Source organism: Procambarus clarkii, chromosome 12 (genome assembly GCF_040958095.1).
Source record: "Procambarus clarkii isolate CNS0578487 chromosome 12, FALCON_Pclarkii_2.0, whole genome shotgun sequence".
Classification (NCBI taxonomy): domain Eukaryota; kingdom Metazoa; phylum Arthropoda; class Malacostraca; order Decapoda; family Cambaridae; genus Procambarus; species Procambarus clarkii.
In genome coordinates this window covers 8,364,074-8,386,579 of record NC_091161.1, presented here as the reverse complement: position 1 = coordinate 8,386,579, position 22,506 = coordinate 8,364,074, and the positions used below count along the sequence as shown (strand labels likewise).

Sequence of the window (22,506 nt, the reverse complement as noted above, 5' to 3'; positions counted from 1 at the left end):
GGCCCCTGCTGGCTAGGGGTGAGTTGTGGGCCCCCTGCTGGCTAGGGGTGAGTTGTGGGCCCCCTGCTGGCTAGGAGTGAGTTCTGGGCCCCTGCTGACTAGGGGTGAGTTGTGGGCCCCCTGCTGGCTAGGGGTGAGTTGTGGGCCCCTGCTGACTAGTGATGAGTTGTGGGCCCCTGCTGACTAGTGATGAGTTGTGGGCCCCCTGCTGACTAGAGGGTGTCCTCAGGGGGGAGTTCTGGGACCTCTGGGACCTGTAACCACAATCCTTAACAAGGATTGTGGTTAGAGGTCTTTAACAAGGATTGTGGTGAGAGATGGTCATGAGAGAGCAATCTTGATGTGTGTTTATATTTGAGCACTTGTTCAACACATACAAAATACCGTAAAACAGAACCTTGATGGGATTAGTTATTCCCATCAGAGATTAGTTACAAGCAAGGGAGCCGGTGGCTGAGCGGACAGAACACTGGACGCGTGATCCTGTGGTCCCGGGTTCGATCCCAGGCGCCGGCGAGAAACAATGGGCAGAGTTTCTTTCACCCTATGCCACTGTTACCTAGCAGTAAAATAGGTACCTGGGTGTTAGTCAGCTGTCACGGGCTGCTTCCTGGGGGTGGAGGCCTGGTCGAGGACCGGGCCGCGGGGACACTAAAGCCCCGAAATAATCTCAAGATAACCTCAAGATAAGTGTCGGCCCTCAAGCAGAAAAGAAGTTATAATGTGAGAATCTGAGAATATAATGTGAGAATGATCTTATAGCCCTGGACCCGGATTCACGAAGCAGTTACGCAAGCACTTTCGAACGTGTACATCTTTCCTCAATCTTTGACGGCTGTGGTTACATTTATTAAACAGTTTACAAGCATGAAAACTTCCCAATGAACGGTAGTTATTGTTATAAACAGCCTCCTGGTGCTTCGGAGCTCATTAACTGTTTAATAATTGTAAACAAAGCCACCAAAGATTGAGAAAAGATGGACAGGTTCTTAAGTGCTTGTGTAACTGCTTCGTGAATCCGGGTCCTAGCGCCTGAACGGCATTGCCTATTGCTTATTTTTTTTTAATAAAGCTACTGCTGGTGAACCATTTTGAGGTATATCAGGTTAAGCAACAGGTAGCTTACTGGTGAAGCGAAGGGAACTATGAGGAGAACGCGCCAAGTCATTATTTTTTATTTTTTATTTTTTTTTGAGATATATACAAGAGTTGTTACATTCTTGTAGAGCCACTAGTACGCGTAGCGTTTCGGGCAAGTCCTTAATCCTATGGTCCCTGGAATACGATCCCCTGCTGCGAAGAATCGTTTTTTCATCCAAGTACACATTTTACTGTTGCGTTAAACAGAGGCTACAGTTAAGGAATTGCGCCCAGTAAATCCTCCCCGGCCAGGATACGAACCCATGACATAGCGCTCGCGGAACGCCAGGCAAGTGTCTTACCACTACACCACGGAGACTATGACTGTATAGTACTAGAGATTATGACTGTATAGTACTGGGAGTTTACTGGTGAGTCAACTGGATTTGTAATTAAATTTTCAACGGCTATTGTAGAAATTCTAACAAGTTTTCTAACTACGTCTAACAATAGCGTCAATTAAGATGTTGGATTATGTTTCTAAGTAACCTTCGGCCTGTAAGTGGTGCTGCGTAGCGAAATGTTCAGCCATTATGTGAGACCAGGACAGAGAGATCCCAGTAGCCCGCCAAACACACACCGAAACTACGCCGTTGGTACAACGTTCGTAAAAGTTGTAACATCTAACCAGTTCTAACAACCAATATAGCAAGTTGTAACAACGTTCTAATACGTCATAAACACGTTAAGTCAAGATGTAACCACTTTATTACAAGTTGTAACAAGCGGAAAATAGAGACAGTTTCGGTTTGTGTTTTCAGGGTACTAAGCGATCAGGACGATATCTGCAGCTATCGTCTAAAAATGGTAGGCATACGATAGCCACAATGGGGAATTGATGATGAAGTGATGATGATGATCTTATGATGAGATCATCATATCAGTGGAGGTGACTGGGAGGCCACGCCACTCATCCACAACCTGTTCTCAACTCACTACTTATTAATATCCCTCATAAGAAAAAAGGCCCAACCACTTGGGCTGGACGGTAGAGCGACGGTCTCGCTTCATGCAGGTCGGTGTTCAGTCCCCGACCGTCCACAAGTGGTTGGGCACCATTCCTTTTCCCCCGTCCCATCCCAAATCCTTATCCTGACCCGTTCCCAGTGCTATATATATATATATATATATATATATATATATATATATATATATATATATATATATATATATATATATATATATATATATGCCTATACTTGCATAAACCACAAGTGAAGATAAACAATCTTTGGACAACACCCACCAGTGGGACTCGAACCCAGAAAGCACAACTACCTTCCAGTAGCTGGCATAACTAGTATGCTTTAACCCACTACGCCATCAGACCTTACAAAAGAAGTAGATAGTTCGAGATATATATATCTCAAACATCTCTACCTCCCGAAGGCACCAGATGAGTGAGGGGTCAATCTGCAATTTTCGTCAAGCCACTGTCAATGTGAGAGAACTCGTGTCCAGCTTATAAGCCTATACTTGCATAAACCACAAGTGAAGATAAACAATCTTTGGACAACACCCACCAGTGGGACTCGAACCCAGAAAGCACAACTACCTTCCAGTAGCTGGCATAACTAGTATGCTTTAACCCACTACGCCATCAGACCTTACAAAAGAAGTAGATAGTTCGAGATATATATATCTCAAACATCTCTACCTCCCGAAGGCACCAGATGAGTGAGGGGTCAATCTGCAATTTTCGTCAAGCCACTGTCAATGTGAGAGAACTCGTGTCCAGCTTATAAGCCTATACTTGCATAAACCACAAGTGAAGATAAACAATCTTTGGACAACACCCACCAGTGGGACTCGAACCCAGAAAGCACAACTACCTTCCAGTAGCTGGCATAACTAGTATGCTTTAACCCACTACGCCATCAGACCTTACAAAAGAAGTAGATAGTTCGAGATATATATATCTCAAACATCTCTACCTCCCGAAGGCACCAGATGAGTGAGGGGTCAATCTGCAATTTTCGTCAAGCCACTGTCAATGTGAGAGAACTCGTGTCCAGCTTATAAGCCTATACTTGCATAAACCACAAGTGAAGATAAACAATCTTTGGACAACACCCACCAGTGGGACTCGAACCCAGAAAGCACAACTACCTTCCAGTAGCTGGCATAACTAGTATGCTTTAACCCACTACGCCATCAGACCTTACAAAAGAAGTAGATAGTTCGAGATATATATATCTCAAACATCTCTACCTCCCGAAGGCACCAGATGAGTGAGGGGTCAATCTGCAATTTTCGTCAAGCCACTGTCAATGTGAGAGAACTCGTGTCCAGCTTATAAGCCTATACTTGCATAAACCACAAGTGAAGATAAACAATCTTTGGACAACACCCACCAGTGGGACTCGAACCCAGAAAGCACAACTACCTTCCAGTAGCTGGCATAACTAGTATGCTTTAACCCACTACGCCATCAGACCTTACAAAAGAAGTAGATAGTTCGAGATATATATATCTCAAACATCTCTACCTCCCGAAGGCACCAGATGAGTGAGGGGTCAATCTGCAATTTTCGTCAAGCCACTGTCAATGTGAGAGAACTCGTGTCCAGCTTATAAGCCTATACTTGCATAAACCACAAGTGAAGATAAACAATCTTTGGACAACACCCACCAGTGGGACTCGAACCCAGAAAGCACAACTACCTTCCAGTAGCTGGCATAACTAGTATGCTTTAACCCACTACGCCATCAGACCTTACAAAAGAAGTAGATAGTTCGAGATATATATATCTCAAACATCTCTACCTCCCGAAGGCACCAGATGAGTGAGGGGTCAATCTGCAATTTTCGTCAAGCCACTGTCAATGTGAGAGAACTCGTGTCCAGCTTATAAGCCTATACTTGCATAAACCACAAGTGAAGATAAACAATCTTTGGACAACACCCACCAGTGGGACTCGAACCCAGAAAGCACAACTACCTTCCAGTAGCTGGCATAACTAGTATGCTTTAACCCACTACGCCATCAGACCTTACAAAAGAAGTAGATAGTTCGAGATATATATATCTCAAACATCTCTACCTCCCGAAGGCACCAGATGAGTGAGGGGTCAATCTGCAATTTTCGTCAAGCCACTGTCAATGTGAGAGAACTCGTGTCCAGCTTATAAGCCTATACTTGCATAAACCACAAGTGAAGATAAACAATCTTTGGACAACACCCACCAGTGGGACTCGAACCCAGAAAGCACAACTACCTTCCAGTAGCTGGCATAACTAGTATGCTTTAACCCACTACGCCATCAGACCTTACAAAAGAAGTAGATAGTTCGAGATATATATATCTCAAACATCTCTACCTCCCGAAAGCACCAGATGAGTGAGGGGTCAATCTGCAATTTTCGTCAAGCCACTGTCAATGTGAGAGAACTCGTGTCCAGCTTATAAGCCTATACTTGCATAAACCACAAGTGAAGATAAACAATCTTTGGACAACACCCACCAGTGGGACTCGAACCCAGAAAGCACAACTACCTTCCAGTAGCTGGCATAACTAGTATGCTTTAACCCACTACGCCATCAGACCTTACAAAAGAAGTAGATAGTTCGAGATATATATATCTCAAACATCTCTACCTCCCGAAGGCACCAGATGAGTGAGGGGTCAATCTGCAATTTTCGTCAAGCCACTGTCAATGTGAGAGAACTCGTGTCCAGCTTATAAGCCTATACTTGCATAAACCACAAGTGAAGATAAACAATCTTTGGACAACACCCACCAGTGGGACTCGAACCCAGAAAGCTCAACTACCTTCCAGTAGCTGGCATAACTAGTATGCTTTAACCCACTACGCCATCAGACCTTACAAAAGAAGTAGATAGTTCGAGATATATATATCTCAAACATCTCTACCTCCCGAAGGCACCAGATGAGTGAGGGGTCAATCTGCAATTTTCGTCAAGCCACTGTCAATGTGAGAGAACTCGTGTCCAGCTTATAAGCCTATACTTGCATAAACCACAAGTGAAGATAAACAATCTTTGGACAACACCCACCAGTGGGACTCGAACCCAGAAAGCACAACTACCTTCCAGTAGCTGGCATAACTAGTATGCTTTAACCCACTACGCCATCAGACCTTACAAAAGAAGTAGATAGTTCGAGATATATATATCTCAAACATCTCTACCTCCCGAAGGCACCAGATGAGTGAGGGGTCAATCTGCAATTTTCGTCAAGCCACTGTCAATGTGAGAGAACTCGTGTCCAGCTTATAAGCCTATACTTGCATAAACCACAAGTGAAGATAAACAATCTTTGGACAACACCCACCAGTGGGACTCGAACCCAGAAAGCACAACTACCTTCCAGTAGCTGGCATAACTAGTATGCTTTAACCCACTACGCCATCAGACCTTACAAAAGAAGTAGATAGTTCGAGATATATATATCTCAAACATCTCTACCTCCCGAAGGCACCAGATGAGTGAGGGGTCAATCTGCAATTTTCGTCAAGCCACTGTCAATGTGAGAGAACTCGTGTCCAGCTTATAAGCCTATACTTGCATAAACCACAAGTGAAGATAAACAATCTTTGGACAACACCCACCAGTGGGACTCGAACCCAGAAAGCACAACTACCTTCCAGTAGCTGGCATAACTAGTATGCTTTAACCCACTACGCCATCAGACCTTACAAAAGAAGTAGATAGTTCGAGATATATATATCTCAAACATCTCTACCTCCCGAAGGCACCAGATGAGTGAGGGGTCAATCTGCAATTTTCGTCAAGCCACTGTCAATGTGAGAGAACTCGTGTCCAGCTTATAAGCCTATACTTGCATAAACCACAAGTGAAGATAAACAATCTTTGGACAACACCCACCAGTGGGACTCGAACCCAGAAAGCACAACTACCTTCCAGTAGCTGGCATAACTAGTATGCTTTAACCCACTACGCCATCAGACCTTACAAAAGAAGTAGATAGTTCGAGATATATATATCTCAAACATCTCTACCTCCCGAAGGCACCAGATGAGTGAGGGGTCAATCTGCAATTTTCGTCAAGCCACTGTCAATGTGAGAGAACTCGTGTCCAGCTTATAAGCCTATACTTGCATAAACCACAAGTGAAGATAAACAATCTTTGGACAACACCCACCAGTGGGACTCGAACCCAGAAAGCACAACTACCTTCCAGTAGCTGGCATAACTAGTATGCTTTAACCCACTACGCCATCAGACCTTACAAAAGAAGTAGATAGTTCGAGATATATATATCTCAAACATCTCTACCTCCCGAAGGCACCAGATGAGTGAGGGGTCAATCTGCAATTTTGACAGTGGCTTGACGAAAATTGCAGATTGACCCCTCACTCATCTGGTGCCTTCGGGAGGTAGAGATGTTTGAGATATATATATCTCGAACTATCTACTTCTTTTGTAAGGTCTGATGGCGTAGTGGGTTAAAGCATACTAGTTATGCCAGCTACTGGAAGGTAGTTGTGCTTTCTGGGTTCGAGTCCCACTGGTGGGTGTTGTCCAAAGATTGTTTATCTTCACTTGTGGTTTATGCAAGTATAGGCTTATAAGCTGGACACGAGTTCTCTCACATTGACAGTGGCTTGACGAAAATTGCAGATTGACCCCTCACTCATCTGGTGCCTTCGGGAGGTAGAGATGTTTGAGATATATATATCTCGAACTATCTACTTCTTTTGTAAGGTCTGATGGCGTAGTGGGTTAAAGCATACTAGTTATGCCAGCTACTGGAAGGTAGTTGTGCTTTCTGGGTTCGAGTCCCACTGGTGGGTGTTGTCCAAAGATTGTTTATCTTCACTTGTGGTTTATGCAAGTATAGGCTTATAAGCTGGACACGAGTTCTCTCACATTGACAGTGGCTTGACGAAAATTGCAGATTGACCCCTCACTCATCTGGTGCCTTCGGGAGGTAGAGATGTTTGAGATATATATATCTCGAACTATCTACTTCTTTTGTAAGGTCTGATGGCGTAGTGGGTTAAAGCATACTAGTTATGCCAGCTACTGGAAGGTAGTTGTGCTTTCTGGGTTCGAGTCCCACTGGTGGGTGTTGTCCAAAGATTGTTTATCTTCACTTGTGGTTTATGCAAGTATAGGCTTATAAGCTGGACACGAGTTCTCTCACATTGACAGTGGCTTGACGAAAATTGCAGATTGACCCCTCACTCATCTGGTGCCTTCGGGAGGTAGAGATGTTTGAGATATATATATCTCGAACTATCTACTTCTTTTGTAAGGTCTGATGGCGTAGTGGGTTAAAGCATACTAGTTATGCCAGCTACTGGAAGGTAGTTGTGCTTTCTGGGTTCGAGTCCCACTGGTGGGTGTTGTCCAAAGATTGTTTATCTTCACTTGTGGTTTATGCAAGTATAGGCTTATAAGCTGGACACGAGTTCTCTCACATTGACAGTGGCTTGACGAAAATTGCAGATTGACCCCTCACTCATCTGGTGCCTTCGGGAGGTAGAGATGTTTGAGATATATATATCTCGAACTATCTACTTCTTTTGTAAGGTCTGATGGCGTAGTGGGTTAAAGCATACTAGTTATGCCAGCTACTGGAAGGTAGTTGTGCTTTCTGGGTTCGAGTCCCACTGGTGGGTGTTGTCCAAAGATTGTTTATCTTCACTTGTGGTTTATGCAAGTATAGGCTTATAAGCTGGACACGAGTTCTCTCACATTGACAGTGGCTTGACGAAAATTGCAGATTGACCCCTCACTCATCTGGTGCCTTCGGGAGGTAGAGATGTTTGAGATATATATATCTCGAACTATCTACTTCTTTTGTAAGGTCTGATGGCGTAGTGGGTTAAAGCATACTAGTTATGCCAGCTACTGGAAGGTAGTTGTGCTTTCTGGGTTCGAGTCCCACTGGTGGGTGTTGTCCAAAGATTGTTTATCTTCACTTGTGGTTTATGCAAGTATAGGCTTATAAGCTGGACACGAGTTCTCTCACATTGACAGTGGCTTGACGAAAATTGCAGATTGACCCCTCACTCATCTGGTGCCTTCGGGAGGTAGAGATGTTTGAGATATATATATCTCGAACTATCTACTTCTTTTGTAAGGTCTGATGGCGTAGTGGGTTAAAGCATACTAGTTATGCCAGCTACTGGAAGGTAGTTGTGCTTTCTGGGTTCGAGTCCCACTGGTGGGTGTTGTCCAAAGATTGTTTATCTTCACTTGTGGTTTATGCAAGTATAGGCTTATAAGCTGGACACGAGTTCTCTCACATTGACAGTGGCTTGACGAAAATTGCAGATTGACCCCTCACTCATCTGGTGCCTTCGGGAGGTAGAGATGTTTGAGATATATATATCTCGAACTATCTACTTCTTTTGTAAGGTCTGATGGCGTAGTGGGTTAAAGCATACTAGTTATGCCAGCTACTGGAAGGTAGTTGTGCTTTCTGGGTTCGAGTCCCACTGGTGGGTGTTGTCCAAAGATTGTATATATATATATATATATAATAGATCTTCTTGAGGTTATCTTGAGATGATTTCGGGGATTTAGTGTCCCCACGGCCCGGTCCTCGACCAGGCCTCCACCCCCAGGAAGCAGCCAGTGACAGCTGACTAACACCCAGGTACCTATTTTACTGCTAGGTAACAGTGGCATAGGGTGAAAGAAACTCTGCCCATTGTTTCTCGCCGGCGCCTGGGATCGAACCCAGGACCACAGGATCACAAGTCCAGCGTGCTGTCCGCTCGGCCGACCGGCTCCCTGGATAGTCGTAATGGTTTGGCGCTTTACCCTGATATCCCCCTTCCCCCTCTCTTTATAGTGGCACTATATTTTCTGTCATTCTGTCAGTAGCGCCAATAGAGGGAGCCTGACAGCTGAGTGGACAGCGCTTCGGATTCGTAGTCCTGAGGTTCCGGGTTCGATCCCCGGTGGAGGCGGAGACAAATGGGCAAAATGTTTCAGCTTGATGCCCCTGTTACCTAGCAGTAAATAAGTACCTGGGAGTTAGACAGCTGCTACGAGCTGCTTCCTGGGGGTGGAGGCCTGGTCGAGGACCGGGCCGCGGGGACACTAAAGCCCCGAAATCATCTCAAGATAACCTCAAGATAGCCTTGAGCCAGCGTAGTGTTGCCTCAGCAAGCACCTCTCAAGCAACGGCCGAGATGCTCTGAGTGTTAGTACTCACCTAATTGTGCTCACCTAATTGTGCTTGCGGGGGTTGAGCTTTGGCTCTTTGGTCCCGCCTCTCAACTGTCAATCAACTGGTGTACAGGTTCCTGAGCCTACTGGGCTCTATCATATCTACACTTGAAACTGTGTATGGAGTCAGCCTCCACCACATTACTGCCTAGTGCATTCCATTAGTGTCTCAGCATGACTGTAAAGACGCCAGTCTTGTGTAACCTCACCAACCCGCTGTACCGCCTTGGGAACCATTTGTTATTGATATTATTATTGTAAAGAAGAAACATGTCTCCGTGCTTCAGTCTTCCTCCACAGCAGACTCTCAGGCGCTCTGCCACAGCAGACTCTCAGGCGCTCTGCCACAGCAGACTCTCAGGCGCTCTGCCACAGCAGACGCTCAGGCGCTCTGCCACAGCAGACTCTCAGGCGCTCTGCCACAGCAGACTCTCAGGCGCTCTGCCACAGCAGACTCTCAGACAGAGACTCTAATCCACAGCAGACTCTCAGACAGTGACTCTCATCCACAGCAGACTCTCAGGCGCTCTACCACAGCAGACTCTCATGCGCTCTGCCACAGCAGACTCTCATGCGCTCTGCCACAGCAGACTCTCAGGCGCTCTGCCACAGCAGACTCTCATGCGCTCTGCCACAGCAGACTCTCAGGCGCTCTGCCTCAGCAGATTAGGCGCTCTGCCACATCAGACTCTCAGACAAAGCCTCTCACCCACAGCAGACTCTCAGGCAGAGCGTTTCATCCACAACAGACTCTCAGACAGCAGACTCTCACCCACAGCAGACTCTCAGGCAGAGTCTCTCACCCACAGCAGACTCTCAGACAGAGCCTCTCACCCACAGCAGACTCTCAGGCAGAGCCTCTCACCCACAGCAGACTCTCAGACAGAGCCTCTCACCCACAGCAGACTCTCAGGCAGCAGAGTCTCTCACCCACAGCAGACTCTCAGGCAGAGTCTCTCACCCACAGCAGACTCTCAGGCAGAGCCTCTCACCCACAGCAGACTCTCAGGCAGAGCCTCTCACCCACAGCAGACTCTCAGGCAGAGCCTCTCACCCACAGCAGACTCTCAGACAGAGCCTCTGACCCACAGCAGACTCTCACCCACAGCAGACTCACAGACAGAGCCTCTCACCCACAGCTGACTCTCACCCACAGCAGACTCTCAGGCAGAGCCTCTCACCCACAGCAGACTCTCAGACAGAGCCTCTCACCCACAGCTGACTCTCAGGCAGAGCCTCTCACCCACAGCAGACTCTCAGACAGAGCCTCTCACCCACAGCAGACTCTCATCCACAGCAGACTCTCAGGCAGAGCCTCTCACCCACAGCTGACTCTCAGGCAGAGCCTCTCACCCACAGCAGACTGTCAGGCAGCAAAGCCTCTCACCCACAGCCTCTCACCCACAACAGACTGTCAGGCAGCAGAGCCTCTCACCCACAGCAGACTCTCATCCACAGCAGACTCTCAGGCAGAGCCTCTCACCCACAGCTGACTCTCAGGCAGAGCCTCTCACCCACAACAGACTGTCAGGCAGCAAAGCCTCTCACCCACAGCCTCTCACCCACAACAGACTGTCAGGCAGCAAAGCCTCTCACCCACAGCAGACTGTCAGGCAGCAAAGCCTCTCACCCACAGCAGACTCTCAGACAGAGCCTCTCACCCACAGCAGACTCTCATCCACAGCAGACTCTCAGGCAGAGCCTCTCACCCACAGCTGACTCTCAGGCAGAGCCTCTCACCCACAGCAGACTGTCAGGCAGCAAAGCCTCTCACCCACAGCCTCTCACCCACAGCCTCTCACCCACAGCAGACTGTCAGGCAGCAAAGCCTCTCACCCACAGCAGACTGTCAGGCAGCAAAGCCTCTCACCCACAGCAGACTGTCAGGCAGCAAAGCCTCTCACCCACAGCCTCTCACCCACAACAGACTGTCAGGCAGCAGAGCCTCTCACCCACAGCAGACTGTCAGGCAGCAAAGCCTCTCACCCACAGCCTCTCACCCACAGCAGACTGTCAGGCAGCAGAGCCTCTCACCCACAGCCTCTCACCCACAACAGACTGTCAGGCAGCAGAGCCTCTCACAGGGTCTTCAGACCCGGATATAAGCATCATATTTACCACTATTTTTAACCCCTCCAAGAATACGCTTGAATGAAAAGACTGTAAACTGGTGCACCAGGACCCATGTTAACACTTATGGGGGATTAACTGAACACTTCAAGGTTGATGTCAATAATTTTTTATTTTATTTATTTTTAATTTTTTTATTTTATTTTGAGATATATAGAAGAGTTGTTACATTCTTGTACAGCCACTAGTACGCGTAGCGTTTCGGGCAAGTCCTTAATCCTATGGTCCCTGGAATACGATCCCCTGCCGCGAAGAATCGTTTTTCATCCAAGTACACATTTTACTGTTGCGTTAAACAGAGGCTACAGTTAAGGAATTGCGCCCAGTAAATCCTCCCCGGCCAGGATACGAACCCATGACATAGCGCTCGCGGAACGCCAGGCGAGTGTCTTACCACTACACCACGGAGACTATTAATTGTTAGTATTGTGTATTTAATTTGGAAAGGGCAACGGTGAGCACGCTGGACACGTAATCCTGTGGTCCGGGGTTCGATTCCCGGCGCCGGTGAGAAACAATGGGCAGAGTTTCTTTCACCCTGATGCGTCTGTTACCTAGCAGAAAATAGGTACTTGGGAGTTAGACAGCTGTTATGGGCGGCTTCCTGGGTGTATGTTGGGAAGGGGGGAGGGGGGGGTGGAGAAAAATCCGTTGATTGATTGACAGTTGAGAGGCGGGCTGAAAGAGCAGAGCTCAACCCTCGCAAGCACAACTAGGTGAGTACACACAACAGGGATGAGGTTCGCACCTTAAAATGAAACATTTGTCAACAAAGAAGGAACATTATCACCTTAACAGACAGGGTAAAGAGACAGGAGGAACAAATTACCACCTTAACAGACAGGGTAAAGAGACAGAAGGAACAAATTACCACCTTAACAGACAGGGTAAAGAGACAGGAGGAACAAATTATCACCTTAACAGATAAGGTAAAGAGACAGGAGGAACAAATTACCACCTTAACAGACAGGGTAAAGAGACAGGAGGAACAAATTATCACCTTAACAGATAAGGTAAAGAGACAGGAGGAACAAATCAAGGAACTAATGCACGAAAAGGAGGTATGGAGAGATAAGAGAGGCGAATTTGAAGAAATTAAAAAGAGAAAGTAGACTCATATAGTGAACAACTCCAAGGAACTCCGAGGGCTAACATGGAGTTTGGTAAGGATATGCAAAGAGAAACTTTAGTGACAACTAACATAGAGGAGGTTAATAAAGAACTAGAAAATTACAAAGAAGAAATAAAAAGAGACGTATGCGCAAGTTTTAAAAGAGAAAGAAACGACCAAGGAAGTGTGTTTGGAAGTCAAAACCAGAAATGACCAACAGGAAGCAGAAATCAGGCAAGCAGTTTGGAAAGCACTGGTTATCAACAGCAAATTAGTACAAAACGCTAAAGATAAAATGAAGTCCATAATAATTTTCGGATGTTTAGAAAATTAAATATCATCTAGGGTGGACAGAGCAACAGAAGAGATGATAATCATAGAGAAAATAGTAGGTGTAGGAGAAGGCTTCAATTCAAAGGAAAATTGTCAGTGATTTTAGGAGGATAGGAAAATATGAGAAAGACGAGAATGTTGAAGGTGAAATCTAATACAGTCCACAAATGACAGAAGTGCTTAGAAATGTCAGGAAATTGCAGAGTGAAGAGGATAGCAAACTTTGACGAATAAGACAAGACCGCTCAAAGGAAGACAGAAAAGCTGAAAATTAAACTCAATGAAGTGAAACGTCTAAATGAGAATAGAAATGAAGAAGAAATGATTTTTTCTACAGTGTTAGGGTCTGGAAAGCTAGTGAAATGGTACATAAAAAAAAAAACAACAAAAGAGGGAAGGGGAGTAAAGGACAAAGGGAAAGAACATGTTCCTGAAAATTATATATACCAACATAGATGGAGAGAGATAAAAATTAGTACAGCTAAAAGATATAATTCAGCTTAAGGTCCCAGATATTATCACGCTAACAGAGACGAAAATTGAAGACGATATTTTAAATGAGGTCTTATTCCCAAGGGGCTACTCAGTTTGGAGACGTGACAGGAAAACTAGGAAGGGGGAAGGAGTGGCTGTGCTGGTGAAAGAACACCTGAAGGTAAGAGAGTTAATAATCGACAACCTTCAAGAGGTTGACAAAATTGAAGATTTGGAATCAAGATGATAAACTGATAACCGTAAACGCCTTCATCCCACCAGGAAGCAACACATGGACGAAGGAAGAACTAGATGACAAACGAGAGGGCCTCATAATGGTCATGAGAGAGATTATAGTAAAAGCAGATAAAGATAAGTCACGATTGTTGATATTGGGGGACTTTAACTATAAAGCAATAGAGTGGAAGGCCTACGAGGCAAGAACAGAGGGACATTTGTGTAAGCAGATTTGTAAACCTCATTCTGGAGACATTCATGTATCAACATGTCAAGCAGGCTACAAGAGTGAGGGAAAGGGATGTTCCGTCAGTGTTGGATCCAATATTTACCAGGAAAGAAGAAGAGATATTTGATATCCAATACCTTCCTCCCCTTGGGAAGGAGTGATCTTGTCCTTTGAAAATTAAATATGCTTTGCGATATAATCTAGAAGATAATGGGGGACATTGAAACAGTTGATAAACTCGATTTCAAGAGAGGATACTATGGGGAAATTGTAAATTTCTTTAATGAGTCCAATTGGACAGACTTGTTGCTAGACAAGGAAGTAAATGAGATATATGCCAAATTTTGCGAAATATACGATGAAGGCGCACAAACATATATACCAAAATAGAGATGCAGGACCAGAAAACTGGATTGGTTCAACAGAAATTATGAGAGGATCAGAGAGGAAAAGACAAGAAAATGGATTCAATATAAGAATAAGCCTAACCTGAAAACATACCAGCACTACAAGCAAGAAACAATTACACAGCAGAGAGGAGAGAGGCAGAAAGAAACTTTGAGAAAGGTATAGCAGATCCAGGGGCCAGATTCACGAAAGCACTTACGAACCTGTACATCTTTTCTCAATCTTTGGCGGCTTTGTTTACAATTACTAAACAGTTAATGAGCTCGGAAGCACCAGGAGGCTGTTTATAACAATAACAACAGTTGATTGGCAAGTTTTCATGCTTGTAAACTGTTTACTAAATGTAACCAAAGATGTCAAAGATTGAGGAAAGATGTATACGTTCGTAAGTGCTTACGTAAGTGCTTTCGTGAATCTGGCCCCAGGCCTTTTCTATAAATTCATTAAAAGCGTGCTGCATGTAAAGGATAAAATACAGAGACTGAGAACAGGGAACAAGACTAATGAGAATGAAAAAGAATGTGTGAAACACTAAATGAACAGTTCCAAAGTGTGTTTGTACAAAAATTTGGATGTCAGAGAGCTGGACCCAATACCAATTTTAGATCACACCATAGAATACATAGAGGTATCTCAAGACGAAGTGGAAAAATTACTCATGGGGGCTAGGAAGCAATAAAGCAGTTGGACCGGATGGAGTTTCACCTTGGGTGCTGCGAGAATGTGCAACTGAACTGAGCATTCCACTCCATTTAATATTCCAAACATTCTTGTGATATAGATATAGCCCCTATTATTACAACAATAATTATCATAATAATAATTGTTGTATTTAATAATTATCACTCTTCCTTCTACTTGGCCTTGAAGGAGGCCGGCCTCGGGTGAAAAGGGGCTATGACGATCCTTGTCAGGAACCCGTAGGTGCGGGACCGGGACGTCCACCTCCCGAGGGTCGTGCGGCCCAGGCTCTGCTTCAGGAGGCTCGGGTCGTTTATACCCTTGATGGGGTGGTTCTTCTCCGGCCCCGACCAAGGCGATCTCCGGGGTTGGAGGTCCCTGTGCCCTTCTTCACCACCTTCGAGGTCAACCCCGGAACTCACAGTTCCTGCGACGGCGCTGGAACCAATCGTATTGGCGTATGCCTTTCCATTGGAGACTTTCAGCGCCGTGGAGAGGGGGGGACCTGCTGCCTGGGTAACAGCTTCTCCCCCGCATCAGCCTACCCTGGCTTTGCGCCCTAGTGAGGCTACTCCAGACCGACAACCAGAGCGCAACTCCATAGTCTCCTGAGACTGATGGATGCCTACAAATACTACTTGTGCACAGGAATTTTAGCAGATATATGGAAAAAGGCAAAAATAGTACCAATCTATACAAACACTAATGGAGGGGAACCTCTAAATTATAGAATGGTGTCACTAACAAGCGAAGTAGTCAAAACACTAGAAACAATAGTTAAAGCCAAATGGTTTGAACACCTAGAGAGTAATGACATAATAACGGACTGACAGTATGGTTTTCGAACAGGAAGATCCTGTGTAACACATTAACTTAGTTTTTATGGTAGAGTCACAGAGATACTACAGGAAAGAGGTGGTTGGGTTGACGGTGTCTATCTGGACTATAAAAAGGCTTTTGAAAGAGTCCCACACAAGAGGCTGTTATGGAAACTGGAACACGCTGTAGGGGTGACAGGGGGACTTCTGACATGGATGAAAAACTTGCTAACTGATTGACAGATGAGGGTGGTAATCAGAGACAATGTATCTGACTGGAGGAGTGTTACTAGCAGAGTACCGCAGGGTTCAGTTCTTGTACCAGTAATGTTCATTGTCTACATAAACCATCTACCAGAAGGAATACAGAAAGATCAGCACGACTAGGCCGATTCCGAAGGCTTGACCGACTCCGAAGACGAAATCAAGGAAGCCGACCATGATGACTCGTCCGACTTCCATGCTTTAGTCGATGTCACCGGCTCTCCCGCCCCTTATGCGGCAGCCCGGACACCATCTCCCCTTCTAGATCCCGCACCGGAGCCAACTACACTGACAGACTCCCATGCTGCCTCCTCAGGGTATATCCGACGTGGCTGTGCACTATCCAAGGAGGATAGACAGCATAACTCCATAATCCACAACGACTACTGGGAATACATGTGCAGGGAAGCAGGACAAATCCTTCGCATGGTCGTCCCTCAAAAACACCTCGACCACCTTTGCGACTGCGAAGAAGGAAATTCGACTGGTCTGCTAACATCGAGGCACTGGGAAATGGAAACCAATCATCTTGTAACACCCGGACATCTCTCCCTAGACCGGCCGATTGTGACCAGCCTGCTGACAGCCCTGTTGACTCCTGTGCCACTATACTGTGAGCAACGTGTGTACCCCATCAATTCACCGGCCTGACCAGCCTTATGGTCTTGGATTGCATTGGCACTTCCACGGACCCTATCCCCCAGATCTCCAGTATCAGCTATTGATTCTGATAATGGCTCCAGAGAACCTTCACTTCCGGCTCACCATAACTTGTGCTTCAAGGAAATTTTGTTCCAGTAGCTGAATCTAAGACAACAACAACAACGACAACTTTGCTCTCCATCTCCCACAATTACTGCCCCGCTCCGGTGCCAGGTAAGTCCAGTACGGGCTCACCATAGCCCGTGCTACTTGCCCCGCTCCTGTGCCAGGTAAGTCCAGTACGGGCTCACCATAGCCCGTGCTACTTGCCCCGCTCCTGTGCCAGGTAAGTCCAGTACGGGCTCACCATAGCCCGTGCTACTTGCCCCGCTCCTGTGCCAGGTAAGTCCAGTACGGGCTCACAATAGCACGTACTACTTAGAACTCATTGTTCCGAGTAGCTGAATCTACAACAACAATAACCTCACTCCCATTACAGGCTATTTATGCCCGTACTACCTTTTGGGTGGCTTAATCTTTCATAAAACACCAACCTCGCACCCATCACAATCTACTTGATAATGGTCCAGGAGCCAGATTCACGAAGCAGTTACGCAAGTACTTACGAACGTGTACATCTTTCCTCAATCTTTGACGGCTTTGGTTACATTTATTAAACAGTTTACAAGCATGAAAACTTACCAATCAACTGTTGTTATTGTTATAAACAGCCTCCCGGTGCTTCGGAGCTCATTAACTGTTTAATAATTGTAAATAAAGCCACCAAAGATTGAGAAAAGATGTACAGGTTCGTAAGTGTTTGCGTAACTTTTTCGTGAATCTGGCCCCAGGACGGACCGAGCTTCGTCGCCTCTTCATCTTCTGATGTGTAGTTTGGTCATGTGGTGGCCTCTGTGTATGGGGCTGGTGCATGTATTGATGATGTTGGTGCTGATGAATACACCGCTGGGGATGATATAATGTCCTATATTGTGTACTAATGAAATACTGAGTATAATTATATAGTTCATTGGTGTATTCTGTTCACAACAACTCCATGATGCCTGACCAGGCTTTATCATGGTACTGGCTTGATATTACTCTCATGTAAAGTAGCATATAAATTATTATTTTATATGTTTAGATATGCTGAATGTTTAATTGCGGCTTTTATCTCTACCGCTGAGTGCAGCGGATTTGGAATAATTTCTCACTAACAGTTCAATTAGCAAGACAATAGTCAGAATGTCTACTCTCTTTAACCAATTTCAGCCTAGCGGCCAAATGTTATTACAGCAGTTCAAACTAGAAATTAGATGGGTGACTACATGAACATTGTGTTTGTGTTCCTGGTACGGGAGGCCAGGTAAGGCCTACCGTACACAGGAGGATTCCTTCAGAACCTGTTTGTTGTTAAAGATTCGCTACCTGGAACAAAAAGTTCCAAGTAGCACGGGCTATGGTGAGCCCGTAGTGCCTTTTAGAACCTGTTTACTGGTAATGGTCGATTTTGCTCTCAACAGGTAATCGGCCACATCCAACCACCAACACCGTCTTCTTCAAGGATGGCGACCCGCGCCTCGCTCTCTCTGTCCCGGCTGACCATCGCATCCATGCTGCCCTCAACTGTGGTGCCCTGGTGAGTCCCCTCTCATGCTGCCCTCAACTGTGGCGCCCTGGTGAGTCCCCTCTCCTGCTGCCCTCAACTGTGGCGCCCTGGTGAGTCCCCCCTCATGCTGCCCTCAACTGTGGCGCCCTGGTGAGTCCCCCCTCCTGCTGCCCTCAACTGTGGCGCCCTGGTGAGTCCCCTCTCCTGCTGCCCTCAACTGTGGCGCCCTGGTGAGTCCCCCCTCATGCTGCCCTCAACTGTGGCTCCCTGGTGAGTCCCCCCTCCTGCTGCCCTCAACTGTGGCGCCCTGGTGAGTCCCCCCTCCTGCTGCCCTCAACTGTGGCGCCCTGGTGAGTCCCCCCTCCTGCTGCCCTCAACTGTGGCGCCCTGGTGAGTCCCCCCTCCTGCTGCCCTCAACTGTGGCGCCCTGGTGAGTCCCCCCTCCTGCTGCCCTCAACTGTGGCGCCCTGGTGAGTCCCCCCTCCTGCTGCCCTCAACTGTGGCGCCCTGGTGAGTCCCCCCTCCTGCTGCCCTCAACTGTGGCGCCCTGGTGAGTCCCCCCCTCATGTTGCCCTCAACTGTGGCGCCCTGGTGAGTCCCCCCTCCTGCTGCCCTCAACTGTGGCGCCCTGGTGAGTCCCCCCTCCTGCTGCCCTCAACTGTGGCGCCCTGGTGAGTCCCCCCCTCCTGCTGCCCTCAACTGTGGTGCCCTGGTGAGTCCCCTCTCATGCTGCCCTCAACTGTGGCGCCCTGGTGAGTCCCCTCTCCTGCTGCCCTCAACTGTGGTGCCCTGGTGAGTCCCCCCTCCTGCTGCCCTCAACTGTGGCGCCCTGGTGAGTCCCCCCTCCTGCTGCCCTCAACTGTGGTGCCCTGGTGAGTCCCCTCTCATGCTGCCCTCAACTGTGGCGCCCTGGTGAGTCCCCCCTCCTGCTGCCCTCAACTGTGGTGCCCTGGTGAGTCCCCCCCTCCTGCTGCCCTCAACTGTGGCGCCCTGGTGAGTCCCCCCTCCTGCTGCCCTCAACTGTGGCGCCCTGGTGAGTCCCCCCTCATGCTGCCCTCAACTGTGGCGCCCTGGTGAGTCCCCCCTCCTGCTGCCCTCAACTGTGGTGCCCTGGTGAGTCCCCCCTCATGCTGCCCTCAACTGTGGCGCCCTGGTGAGTCCCCCCTCATGCTGCCCTCAACTGTGGCGCCCTGGTGAGTCCCCCCCTCATGCTGCCCTCAACTGTGGCGCCCTGGTGAGTCCCCCCTCCTGCTGCCCTCAACTGTGGCGCCCTGGTGAGTCCCCCCTCCTGCTGCCCTCAACTGTGGTGCCCTGGTGAGTCCCCTCTCCTGCTGCCCTCAACTGTGGCGCCCTGGTGAGTCCCCTCTCCTGCTGCCCTCAACTGTGGCGCCCTGGTGAGTCCCCCCTCCTGCTGCCCTCAACTGTGGTGCCCTGGTGAGTCCCCTCTCCTACTGCCCTCAACTGTGGCGCCCTGGTGAGTCCCCTCTCCTGCTGCCCTCAACTGTGGCGCCCTGGTGAGTCCCCTCTCCTGCTGCCCTCAACTGTGGTGCCCTGGTGAGTCCCCCCTCCTGCTGCCCTCAACTGTGGCGCCCTGGTGAGTCCCCTCTCCTGCTGCCCTCAACTGTGGCGCCCTGGTGAGTCCCCCCTCCTGCTGCCCTCAACTGTGGTGCCCTGGTGAGTCCCCCCTCCTGCTGCCCTCAACTGTGGCGCCCTGGTGAGTCCCCCCTCCTGCTGCCCTCAACTGTGGCGCCCTGGTGAGTCCCCCCTCCTGCTGCCCTCAACTGTGGCGCCCTGATGAGTCCCCCCTCCTGCTGCCCTCAATGTGGCGCCCTGGTGAGTCCCCCCTCCTGCTGCCCTCAACTGTGGCGCCCTGGTGAGTCCCCTCTCCTGCTGCCCTCAACTGTGGCGCCATGGTGAGTCCCCCCTCCTGCTGCCCTCAACTGTGGTGCCCTGGTGAGTCCCCCCTCCTGCTGCCCTCAACTGTGGCGCCCTGGTGAGTCCCCCCTCCTGCTGCCCTCAACTGTGGCGCCCTGGTGAGTCCCCCCTCCTGCTGCCCTCAACTGTGGCGCCCTGGTGACTCTCCCCTCCTGCTGCCCTCAACTGTGGCGCCCTGGTGAGTCCCCCCTCCTGCTGCCCTCAACTGTGGCGCCCTGGTGAGTCCCCCCCTCATGCTGCCCTCAACTGTGGCGCCATGGTGAGTCCCCCCTCCTGCTGCCCTCAACTGTGGCGCCCTGGTGAGTCCCCCCCTCATGCTGCCCTCAACTGTGGCGCCATGGTGAGTCCCCCCTCCTGCTGCCCTCAACTGTGGCGCCATGGTGAGTCCTCCCTCCTGCTGCCCTCAACTATGGCGCCCTGGTGAGTCCCCCCTCCTGCTGCCCTCAACTGTGGCGCCCTGGTGAGTCCCCCCTCCTGCTGCCCTCAACTGTGGCGCCCTGGTGAGTCCCCCCTCCTGCTGCCCTCAACTGTGGCGCCCTGGTGAGTCCCCCCTCCTGCTGCCCTCAACTGTGGCGCCCTGGTGAGTCCCCCCTCCTGCTGCCCTCAACTGTGGCGCCCTGGTGAGTCCCCCCTCCTGCTGCCCTCAACTGTGGCGTCCTGGTGAGTCCCCCCTCCTGCTGCCCTCAACTGTGGCGCCCTGGTGAGTCCCCCCTCCTGCTGCCCTCAACTGTGGCGCCCTGGTGAGTCCCCCCTCCTGCTGCCCTCAACTGTGGCGCCCTGGTGAGTCCCCCCTCCTGCTGCCCTCAACTGTGGCGCCCTGGTGACTCCCCCCTCCTGCTGCCCTCAACTGTGGCGCCCTGGTGAGTCCCCCCTCCTGCTGCCCTCAACTGTGGCGCCCTGGTGAGTCCCCCCCTCATGCTGCCCTCAACTGTGGCGCCATGGTGAGTCCCCCCTCCTGCTGCCCTCAACTGTGGCGCCCTGGTGAGTCCCCCCCTCATGCTGCCCTCAACTGTGGCGCCATGGTGAGTCCCCCCTCCTGCTGCCCTCAACTGTGGCGCCATGGTGAGTCCCCCCTCCTGCTGCCCTCAACTATGGCGCCCTGGTGAGTCCCCCCTCCTGCTGCCCTCAACTGTGGCGCCCTGGTGAGTCCCCCCTCCTGCTGCCCTCAACTGTGGCGCCCTGGTGAGTCCCCCCTCCTGCTGCCCTCAACTGTGGCGCCCTGGTGAGTCCCCCCTCCTGCTGCCCTCAACTGTGGCGCCCTGGTGAGTCCCCCCTCCTGCTGCCCTCAACTGTGGCGCCCTGGTGAGTCCCCCCTCCTGCTGCCCTCAACTGTGGCGCCCTGGTGAGTCCCCCCTCCTGCTGCCCTCAACTGTGGCGCCCTGGTGAATCTAATGCGACACTTGTCTTCTCTTTCCATGTATTTCACGAGTCTCTGATTGATTATTTTCCCGACTATTTCACCCGGTACTTCGAGAAGGGAAATTGGTCTGTAATTTTCAGTTTGGGTTAAGGATTTTCCTGGCATGGAGATTACTCATTTTGGTGGTATATGTTACAATGTCACAATATGACATTTGTGGATGTCATATTGTGACATGTTGTGTGACATTCTACACATATTGTAGAATGTCATATTGTGGATGGCTTCTCCTGTCTGGTTGTTCCACCCGTGTCCCAGTGTTCATGTGTTAGGCGCTCAGATCTCTCAGGAAGTAGGCAAGTGTGTTCCTTCTGGTGAGTTTCGTGAGGTCGGCCAGGGGAAGGGAAGGTCGTCTGGGTGGTTGATAACATGTTCCTCTGAAGATTGTACCTCTTTTGTAGTTTATAGTCCAATTGCCAAGAAGTTTTCTTGAAAGTTATCTTGAATTTTGTGTTGAACATTTCTCCTTACAGCAATCTCTGCTCCATCGCTGGCCTGGTCAGCTCTGTTGACCCGGTAAGTTTTGAAGTTGAATATCTATATATTCCCTATTTGTTGACCAGACCACACACTAGAAGTTGAAGGGACGACGACGTTTCGGTCCGTCCTGGACCATTCTCAAGTCGACTGTGAGAATGGTCCAGGACGGACCGAAACGTCGTCGTCCCTTCACCTTCTAGTGTGTGGTCTGGTCAACATACTTCAGCCACGTTATTGTGACTCATCGCCTGCATATTCCCTATTTCCTTTCTTCCATGGCTGTTCATGAGTATTGTATCCGGGCCTATGGCCAAATGAACCTGGCTTTGCTTTTTTTTCAAGGTGGGGCAAAGATCATGCTGGTCAATATTCTGGTTGAGAGGTCACCAGTCACCTGCCAGGATGTTCTGAGCGGCTTTATTCTTCC

General features: G+C 49.0%; 1 protein-coding gene across 1 annotated transcript in view; it reads left to right on the top strand.

Moving 5' to 3' along the window:
* LOC123772835 (uncharacterized) overlaps positions 1 to 22,506 on the top strand; it is a 328,724-nt gene that overhangs the window by 43,708 nt on the left and 262,510 nt on the right. Inside the window, exon 5 of the mRNA XM_069323215.1 lies at positions 18,159 to 18,274. Coding sequence (XP_069179316.1) covers positions 18,159 to 18,274 — 116 coding nt within the window. The remainder of the gene's footprint in view (positions 1 to 18,158; positions 18,275 to 22,506) is intronic.